At 34.4% G+C, this 10,961-nt stretch overlaps 1 protein-coding gene across 1 annotated transcript in view; it reads right to left on the bottom strand.

Moving 5' to 3' along the window:
• The window catches only part of LOC106471092 (apoptosis-stimulating of p53 protein 1-like), a gene marked incomplete at its 5' end in the record, with an annotated part of 84,610 nt that overhangs the window by 34,675 nt on the left and 38,974 nt on the right, over positions 1–10,961 (bottom strand). Inside the window, one exon of the mRNA XM_013931679.2 lies at positions 8,176–8,455. Within this exon, the coding sequence (XP_013787133.1) occupies positions 8,176–8,455 (280 nt within the window). The remainder of the gene's footprint in view (positions 1–8,175; positions 8,456–10,961) is intronic.

The following is a 10,961-nucleotide window of genomic DNA, read 5'->3' as shown; positions in this document are numbered from 1 at the left end:
AACCTTTGTCAGATAGTCAGCAGTTGTGAATACCTTACTTACTAAGTTCTTTCTCTGTGCGTTTCTTCAAACCTTTATATAGTTTATAACTATTTTTTTTTTCATCTGCCAACCAAACCGATGATACTTCTGCTATAACGGAGGAACATACATGTATGTGCTAGTTAATTATTAAAAAATAATACCGCGCTTCTTTAAACATCATGTAAATATATCCAATTCATGCATGCTCGCATGCTTCCTTATCTATTTTCTGAGTTTATACATACTGGCATTTCTGCATGGCTGGTTTACGTGAAAGGGCTTACGTCTTGATGCAAACGTAGTTTACTTTGTGTGGCGGAGTCTTCTGTTAAGATGACTACTGTAATCAAGGAAGCGTTTTGACCGTCACACACCTTCTGACTACACCAAAGAACAGAAAAGTTTGTAACGCTGTTGTTTTTGGAAAACTATAATGGGTTACTTTAACAGCACGATGTATTTATTATATGACAAGAATAATAGTGTTGAAGAATGTTAATTTAGTAGACTTGAATTTATCTCAATAGACTGTGTATGTGAAATGAATCTTCGATTACATATGATTTAAAGGATGTAAATCTCACCATCACATCAGAGAAAATGAAAAGAATTTCACGATTTTAAAGCAACAATTTTTTTCCTTTTGAACATTTTTACACCAACTATTATTTTCTTATAACCCAGGAAAGTGACATCCTAAGAACTGTGATTTTTAGAATTCATGGTCAGCGTCCCGTTTCCGAAACAAAAAAATGAGTTCTGCAATTTGGTGCCATGGATGCGCTAAAAGAGTGACAGTCAAACTCTACTATTTTTACAGACATGTGTAACCAAAAATTTGGCGATAGATGCTGTTAACTAGCTGCTTTTACATAGTTTATATAGACAACTAGTTTATATTTAGTTATTTCTAGAAGCGATATTTTATGGTAAGTTAGTTAACGTAACTGTTTACGAATTATATGTTGTGTAGTTCAATTGTTATGAATTAGCGATTGTTTACAGTAGTGAGATTATTGCGTCATGTTGCCAGAACTTTCTAAGTTTCTCTTTGGTTTAATTGAGTATTATTGCATTAGAATATCTATTACTGCGTGGAATGTTCTAGACTTCTGTCGTGGTATAAATACGCACTGTAAAATCATTGTTGAGTATTAGTTCTAGACTGCGTGATCTTGAGTTTAGCGACAAAGCGTGTTTAGTGGCAATTTTTAAAGTGAAATTATCACAATCTGTATTGTAATAACAGAGTAGAGAAGAATAATTCGTTTTGTCAATTGTGTTCTAAAATAACCGAACCAACCTGTATGGACTTTGACAAAAAATACAATTATTTCAAGCTCTGGATACAACTGTGGTAACCAACAGTGTAAAGAACATTTGTATATGCAATTGATTTGCTTTTAATATATCATTTTATAACAAGCGGACTGTGTTGCCGTTTGTTTATAGTTGACATTTATCACTAACAAGTCACAGACACCTACTGCAAAGAATCCGGCCATACAAAACCCGATAAACGTGATCGTTATATGTAGTTTACTCTAGTTTTACAGCTTTACATGTTAGTCTACTCCACTGTTATAGCTTAGATCTTAGTGTTAATGTTTTAGATGTTAGTCAACTAGAGAGTTATAGCTTTAGATGAAATTCTACTAGAGAGTTATAGATTTAGGCGTTAAAATGCTACAGAATTATACCTTTAGACGTTATTCTACAAGTAAGTTATAGCTTTAGACATCAGACTAACTAGAGAGTTATAGCTATAGACGTTAAACTACTAGTATTATAGCTTTAGGTGTTATTATACAGAGAGTTATAACTTTAGATGCTAGGCTAATAAAGAGTTATAGCTTTAGATGTTAGAGTACTAGAGAGTTATAGTTATAAATGTTAGTATACTTCAGCGTTATAGCTTCAGGTGTAGTTTGATACTGTATTATGAAATAAAATTCATTCTACTTCAGTGTCATCACTTTAGATGTTAGTCTACTCCAGAGTTATAACTTTGAATGTTAGTAAACGCCAGTACTCCATCTTTAGATGCTAGTCTACTTTAGTGTTACAGTTTTAGATGTAAGTCTACACTAGTATTACAGCTTTAGATGTTATGGTACTCCAGTACTGTAGATTTAGATGTTAGCCTGCTCAAGTATTACAGATTTCGATGTTAATGTACTCTGTGTTATAGCTTTATATGTTAGCCTATTACAGCATCATATTTATAAGAACTCTATTTTAGTATTACAGCTTTAGATACTACCATACAACAGTATTACAGCTTTAGATGTCAGCAGATGCCAGTATTAAAGCTTCAAATGATAGTGTACTCAACGTTAGATGTTAGACTACTATAGAGTGATCTTTATATGTAGTTTACTCTAGTGTTACAGCTTCAAATGTTAGTATACGCTGGTATACTCTTGTGTTATAGCTTCAGCTATCGTCCACTTGTGTTGTTGTTTTCCATCATAGTTTCTACTCGTGTGTTATAGCTCCAGTTGTAGTCTACATGTGCCATTGTTTTAGATGCTAATCTCTATTCGTGTATTACAGCTTAGGTTTAACTTACCAATGTTATTGTTTTAGATGCTAGTTTCTACTCGTGTGTTATTGCTTTTGTTGTTGGCTACTATAGTTATTGTCTTAAATGCTAGTCACTACTCGTGTGTTATAGCTTTAGGAATCGTCCACTAGTGTTATTGTTTTAGATGATAGACTCTACTCGTGTGTTATAGTTTTAGACGTTGTCTATTAGTGTTATTGTTTTAGATGCTACCTTCTTCTCGTGTGTTATAGCTTTAATTGTAGTCTACAAGTGCTATTGTTCTAGATGCAAGTCTCTACTCGTGTGTTAAAGCTTTAGGTGTAGTCTAATAGTGTTATTGTTTTATATGCTAGTCTCTATTCGTGTATTACAGCTTAGATTTAGCTTACTAATGTTATTGTTTTAGATGCAAGTCTCTACTCGTGTGTTAAAGCTTTAGGTGTAGTCTAATAGTGTTAATGTTTTAGATGCTAGTCTCTACTCTTGTGTTAGGGGTGGAGTTGTAGTCTGCTAGTGTCATTGTTTTAGACGCTAGTCTCTACTCGTGTGTTATAGTTTTAGTTGTAGTCTAATTATGTTATTTTTAAATGTAGCCTCTACTTGTGTGTTATAGCTTTAGATGTAGTCTAATATTGTTGTATTAGAGCTTAGATTTAGCTTACTAATGTTATTGTTTTAGATCCTAGTTTCTATTCGGGTGTTATAGGTTTACATGTAGTCTACTAGTGTTATTGTTTTAGATGCTAGTCTGTACTCGTGTGCTACAGCTTTAGTTGTACTCTACTTGTTATTGCTTTAAACGCTAGTCTTTATTCGTGTGTTATAGCTTTAGATGTAGTTTACTAGTGTTTCTGTTTAATAGTAGTCTCTACTCGTGGGCTATAGCTTTAGATGTAGTCTACTAATGTTATTGTCTTACATGCTAGTCTCTACTCGTGTGTAATAGCATTAACTGTAGTCCACTAGTATTATTATTTTATATGCCAGTTTCTACTCGTGTGTTATTGCTTTAGATGTAGTTTATTATTATTAATGTTCGGTATGCTAGTTTATACTTGTGTGTTATAACTTTAGATGTAGTCTGTTAGTGTATTATTTTAAATTCTATTCTCTACTCGAGTGTTATAGCTTTTGCCGTAGTCCACTGATGTTATTGTCTTATATGATAGTCTCTATTCGTGTATTACAGCTTAGATTTAACTTACAAATGTTATTGATTTAGATGCTCGTTTTTACTCGTGTGTTATAGCTTTAGTTGTAGTCTAGATGCTAGTCTTTATTCTTGTAGTATAGCTTAGATTTAGCCTACTAATGTTATTGTTTTATATGCTAATCTTTATTCGTGTGTTATAGCTATAGATGTAGTCTACTAGTGTTACTGTTTTAGATGGCAGTCTCTACTCCTGTGTTATAGCTTTATTTGCGGTCTGCTAGTGTTATTGTTTCATATGTTAGTCTTTACTCATGTGTTATAGCCTGAGTTGTAGTCTATTAGTGTTATTGTTTTAAATGCTAGTCTCTACTCCTATGTTATAGGTTTAGCTGTAGTCCATTAGTGGTATTGTTTTAAACGCTAATTTTACTCGTGTGCTATAGCTATAAATGGTTAGAGTTTTAGATGATAGTCTCTACTTGTGTTTTATAGCTTTAGATGTAGTCTACTACTGTTATTGTTTTAGATGCTAGTCTGTACTCGTGTGCTACAGCTTTAGTTGTACTCTACTTGTTATTGCTTTAGACGCTAGTCTTTATTCGTGTGTTATAGCTTTAGATGTAGTTTACTAGTGTTTCTATTTTACATAGTAGTCTCTACTCGTGGGCTATAGCTTTAGATGTAGTCTACTAATGTTATTGTTTTACATGCTAGTCTCTACTCGTGTGTAATAGCATTAGCTGTAGTTATAGGTTTAGATGTAGTCTACTAGTGTTATTGTTTTAGATGCTATTCTGTACTCGTGTGTTATAGCTTGATTTGAAGTCTACTAGTGTTATTGTTTTCGATAATAGTCTCTATTCGTGTGTTATTGCTTTAGTTATAGTCTACTAGTGTTGACTATATTCTTGACTGTATATATGCTTGATATATCTTGTATTGCAGCTTAGATTTAGCTAACTAATCTTATTGTTTTAGATGCTAGTTTCTACTCTTGTGTTATATATTTAGATGTTGTCTGTTATTGTTTTAGATAATAGTTTCTTCTCGGGTGTTATACCTTAAATTGTATTAAACATGTGCTATTGTTTTAGATGTCATTCTGTACTCGTGTTTTATAGCTTTATCTGTAGTCCATTAGTGTTAGTCTCTATTCGTGTATTACAGCTTAGATTTAGCTTACTAATGTTATTGTTTTAGATGCTAGTGTCTACTCGTGTGTTATAGCTTGAGTTGTTGTGTAAACGTGTTACAGTTTTAGATGCTAGTCTCTACTCTTGTGCTATAGGTTGAGTTGTAGTCTGGTAGTGTCATCGTTTTAGATGCTAGTCTCTACTCTTGTGCTATAGGTTGAGTTGTAGTCTGGTAGTGTCATCGTTTTAGATGCTAGTCTCTACTCTTGTGTTATAGTTTTAGTTGTAGTCTACTAGTGTCATCGTTTTAGATGCTAGTCTCTACTCTTGTGCTATAGGTTGAGTTGTAGTCTGCTAGTGTCATCGTTTTAGATGCTAGTCTCTACTCTTGTGTTATAGTTTTAGTTGTAGTCTACTAGTGTCATCGTTTTAGATGCTAGTCTCTACTCTTGTGTTATAGTTTTAGTTGTAGTCTACTAGTGTCATCGTTTTAGATGCTAGTCTCTACTTGTGTTTTCTAGCTTTAGATGTTGTAAATTAGTGTTAGTGTTTTAGATGTTAGTCTCCACTCGTGTATTATAGCTTGATTTGTAGTCTACTAGTGTTATTGCTTTAAATGCTAGCCTTTACCTGTGTGCTATAACTTTAGACGTAGTCTACTAGTGTTCTTTTTACATGCTTGTCTGTATTCTTGTATTGCAGTTTAGATTTAGCTAACTAATGTTATTGTTTTAGATGTTAGTTTCTACCCTTGTGTTATAGATATAGATATTGTCTGTTATTGTGTTAGATGATAGTTTCTTCTCGTGTGTTATACTTTTAGTGGTATTAAACCTCTATTCGTGTATTACAGTTTAGGTTTAACTTACCAATGTTATTGTTTTAGATGCTAGTTTCTACTCGTGGTATAGCTACTATAGTTATTGTCTTAAATGCTAGTCACTACTCGTGTGTTACAGCTTTTGATGTAGTGTTATTGTTTTAGATGCTAGTCTCTAATCGTGTGGTATAGCTTTAGTTGTAGTCTACTAGTGTTATTGTTTTAAGTGCTAGTCTCTACTCGTGTGTTGTAGCTTTAGTTGTAGTCTACCAGTGTTATTGTTTTAAGTGCTAGTCTCTACTCGTGTGTTATAGCTTTAGTTGTAGTCTACCAGTGTTATTGTTTTAAGTACTAGTCTCTACTCGTGTGTTGTAGCTTTAGTCGTAGTTTACTAGCATGCCATAGGTTTAGTGCAGTATATTCGAGTGTAGATTTAATTTTCTTTATGATATTTTCACTGGAAAGAAAATGTGTTCATTGTTTTTGACGTACTGTACGTTTTCGTGTAAATATGAAAATATTACTTACTCCTCTGCTACAGTGGGTAGCGGAAAGAGTTCTTCATATTCTTTTACAGACTGAGTTATTGTCATATTGTTGATTTTCGAGAGTGCGCTTCAGTGCAAGAATAAGAAGTAAGAAGTGGGGAATGAGATTCCCGAGAATGCTAACTGAGGAAAATATGTTTACTACTCTGAACACTTGTGCTTAAAATTGATTCAACTACCGTAGTAAAAACCCTCAGTCTCTATTGATTTATATTGTCTTTGGAGATGTGCTCAGTTTAGAGAAAGGCAGCAACGATGTTTTTGAGAAGATAAATACAAATGAATGATAATTTTGCTTTATCTTATAATTTTTACTCAAAGGGTTGTCTGCGCATAACCGTCCCTGATTTTGAACGGATGGACTTGAGAGAAGGTAGCTAGTTAATAACACCCACCGTCAATTCTTGGGCATCTCTTCTACGACGTAGTAGTGGGACTTGACTTATTACGAACTCATTGCCAAACAGTTTTACACCCACGAACCATGAACCCTCGGATTCATAGTCCTAGTATGCTAACTACTAGGTCACGCAACACCGTAAAAATTAAAAAATCGCTCATGTTGAAAAATAAAGTGATAAAAAATTCATCAAGATCGTTCTTCTCTTTTACACTCAGAAGTTCCACGGTTGATAATATAACGGATGATAGTATTTCAATATTTTCACACAAGTACTCCCCTGGCCTGGACAGAGTTGAAATTAATCCGGTCGAATCCTGAACAATTTCTTTCTTTCATTATTTTCATAGAGGTACTCCACTGGATTCAACAATATTAAAACTAGTTTGAGACTTTAATGATCCAAACAATAACGAAGGACACGATGTGTATTCTTATCGTGACCTTCACTATAATCTGGAACATTATCACATGTACCTACTGTGAACTTGACCTTTGAATCATATATGCCTCCTGAAGATGTCAAAATGCCACCTTATTCACACTACATAATGGTCATTATTACTATATGTATCTGCTGTTTCTTTACTTAAAAGAGTAGCCCAAGAGTTGGCAGTGGGCAGTGTTAACTAGCTGTCTTCCCTCTACTCTATCACTTCTAAATTAGAGACAGATAGCAGAGATAGTCCTAAAGTAGATTTGCGCGAAATTTAACAAACAAAGAGATTCTTAGATGAATTCAGATATTCTGGTCAGCGAGACAATTATATGAAACGACTCTGTTACAAGTGTATTCAAAATATAATCAAGAAATGTACTGTTTTTTAAGTCTTTAGGAAGACCACGTATTTCATGTACGCTTTTAAATTCTAAAAAGCAAATAAAAAAGATAAGAGACACAGAAAATGGCTTGACATTTAAAGGTTGTAAACCATGCAAGTTCATACAGAAAGTGGCATGATATTAAACTTGATCTTCAAAGACTGGAATAAAATCTGACGTATACATTTAGTTACACTAGAAGGGAGGATAAATAGGATTAAAACCGGAAAAGAGCGAGTGGTTACTGTTGTGAAAGTGGATTGAGAGTGCTAGATAAACTAGCTACAAACCATACTAAGATTTTTTCACGAAAATAAGGTGTTTGTTGGACTTGGCACTAGCCACATCGAACCATTGAGTTCCATGTTAACTCGAAATTTTCACATATGAGATTTGCCAGTGTAATATCTGAAAACATCGTCTAAAATTTAGTTCAACTAGACAAAAAAAATATAATAATATTAGAAACTATAAGAAACTAAGGAAGGTTTTTCAAGGGGCTTCAGCTAAGTTATATATTTATAACAGTAATATACACCAAAAGTTTTCTGTTAGTAGATATGATTAATTTATAAAACTATACCAAACATATGTAACAAAGGATTTTTTAGAAAACTCATACGTCTACGAATTACATATAAAGTAAGTTAATTGAAATCTCAGAGTTATGGTTAAGAACATCCAGTATTATTAGTATTATAACTTTAAAAAATCAACAAAACATTACCTAGGTTACTATTATTCACTCGATGTTGGTCCATATGGTTTCGCAGCGCCCTCAATCGACGAAGTTTCTGCTCTTGACCTTCCACCTTTTCTCGTAAATGTAGCAGCCTAGTTCGTTCTGTAGTTTGTGCCCCCCGGTAGTGTTTTACTTCTTGCTGTTTCAAAAATTTTAGGCGTTGTTCCTTGGCCACTAAGAATTGTTGTTGAGCTTCAATTTGTTGTTGCTGGCGTGCTGCCATCTGGCGGAGCTCGGAAAATGTCAGTTCCGCCCCTTCTGGCAACTAGAAACAAAAAAAACATTGCATGAATACAAATGAGTTGTATAAGTTGTTATAACACCAAACACGTGTGCTTTAATAAGTAAATATAAAACATGCACTGGTATTTTTGTTAATTTACCTCAGATGTTACATGATTTATGCGACCTATATATATTATAGTATAAATCTTGAAATGTCAAAAATGCTGAACACAAGAAACGGATTCTGATCTTGAAATTACTGAACGATAAATTAAAGTTTTCCAAAGTTAAATCACACTTAGTTTGTGAGATAACAACGAAAAACGGTTGGAATTTCGAATGCAATTACGTGTTCGATGGGTAGGCTTAGAGAGAGACACGTAGTGTGATCCTTCGGAACTCCAATTTGTTCTATCAATTCCTACATGACTAAAAAAATGAAGAGATAAAAATGTTCGAAAATATTTTTCTATAGATAAGCGGAAGAGGTTACGTTTCGTCTCAGTGAAACGTTAGGCAGTAAAATGGGTTGTTGGGTGTTGTTTAAAGGACAGCAAATGTCTTTGCAAAAACTCCTGAGTCAGTTACTGCCCTTAAGCAACGTTTTTCTACGGTTGGTTTTTACCGTTTTAATAGGTATAGAAGAAAAATCTCAGTCTACCATATTATTCTAAAATTAAAGTGATTAGAACCGTTTCTGTACTCATACCAGTTTGATCAGACTACTTGCACTTGTTTGTGTGAAATTCCGAGATCCAGTTTTATTAAATGCAAATAATTGGGCGGTACAGCAATTTGCCAAGATCTATATAACGGGAAAGGTTTGAGTCTGTTTGTTAAGACGACCTGAAAATTAATCTTCCTTTTTTTAACTGTAGGTAAAGTGCTGTCCGTAATTATTTTGCGTTAAAATATATTTCACTCTTATACCACTGTTTTTTTCCCCATACCCATAAACTTATAGTGAATATTGTGAACTCAGTTTCACGAGGTAGCAAAATTTTTTTTTTACACGTTATTAATGGGAGAAGACTGTTAACCCAGATCGAAAACACATTTTTTACACGTTTTAATGAGAGAAGACTGTTAAACCAGATCGAAAACACATTTTTTTTTACACGTTATTAATGGGAGAAGACTGTTAACCCAGATCGAAAACACGTTTTTGTCTTTATATTTCTACAGAGTGTGCCAAAAGTCAGAATAAAATTTATATTATTATTAACCTGTTTTCCCTTGACTTTTATTTGTTCAGACCTGAAACAGTTGGTTGTTAGAGGATTTTAAACATGGCCATCCCTAAATTGTAACACGTAGACTAGAGGAAAAATCATTTAATCAACAGCACCCACCGCCAACTCTTGGGGCTACTCTGATAGGATTTAACAGTCACGCTCACAGGCCCAAAGTGAAAGGCGCGGTTATGCGGCAATGGAATGCGAATCATGGACCCGTGGATTCACAGTCCGGCATGTTAACTCCTGGTTACATCCGGCCCATTTGAAACAGAGAACTTGGTATATTACTCATCGATTCTGGACTTTTGACACTTAATAGTTTAATCTTTAAAGTTATAATTGTTTGTATTTCTTTTAATTAATGTTGTTATGAAGACACTTTAAGAGCATATACGTAATACAGTGAATTTATATGCTTCTTATATGCAGATAGTTTAAGAGCATATACATAATACAGTGAATTTATATGCTTCTTATATGAAGAGTTTAAGAGCATATACTTAATACAGTGAATTTATATGCTCATGTGCTCGACTCAACAACACTCTCTCTCTGTCCGCAGTTCAATTACACATTGTTCCCGTCGCTTCTTGGCCGGTCTTATATATACAAGACTACCCCATATCTAGTAGTCTCCCGACGCTTCATGAACGTTCTAGAAGTGCGTGGCTTGTTACTAGCGTCACGTGACCTCCGCTGTCATAACACTGCCCCTTCCTTAGTATTGTTCGTCCCGAACAATAGCCACTTACATTAAACCAATAAACAATTAACAATAACTTAATTAAATGTACAGAACTTACAAACACAAAATTACAATTCAACAAAGTCTCTTAATTTTACGGGACGTATCTTCTTCCGTACTGGTCTCCGTCTCGTTGGCTTCTGCTTCATGTGGGGTTCATCTGCTTCATCAGGAAATGTCCTATCATCGGTAACAGTCACATCAGTGGTAGTAACTTCATCAAGGGCTTCACTGTTTCCCTTCTCAAAACTGAGTAGAGTTTCTTCTTCGGCAATGGCTTTTTCAGGTGACACATCTTCAGCAGCGTCATTTGTTCTGTTGTTCACTTCGTCCCAACTGAAATGTCCTGGACCGTGATAATGCCAAAGCCTGTTGGCATGCACCACCTTTGGCTTACCTCGCCGACCACATTTTATCCAGAACGTCACGTCTGAGAGACGATTCACTATGTCATTTGGGCCTTCCCATGGAGAAGACAACTTAGGAGACTTCCTTCCTGGGATTATACAACCACATCTTGTCTGCTGGTTCAAAGCTGACTTCAATAGATCTCTTATCATAAG

Source organism: Limulus polyphemus, unplaced genomic scaffold (assembly GCF_000517525.1).
Source record: "Limulus polyphemus unplaced genomic scaffold, Limulus_polyphemus-2.1.2 Scaffold4404, whole genome shotgun sequence".
NCBI lineage: Eukaryota > Metazoa > Arthropoda > Merostomata > Xiphosura > Limulidae > Limulus > Limulus polyphemus.
The sequence above is the reverse complement of the archived record's forward strand: the minus strand, read 5'-3'. Positions and strand labels throughout refer to the sequence as shown.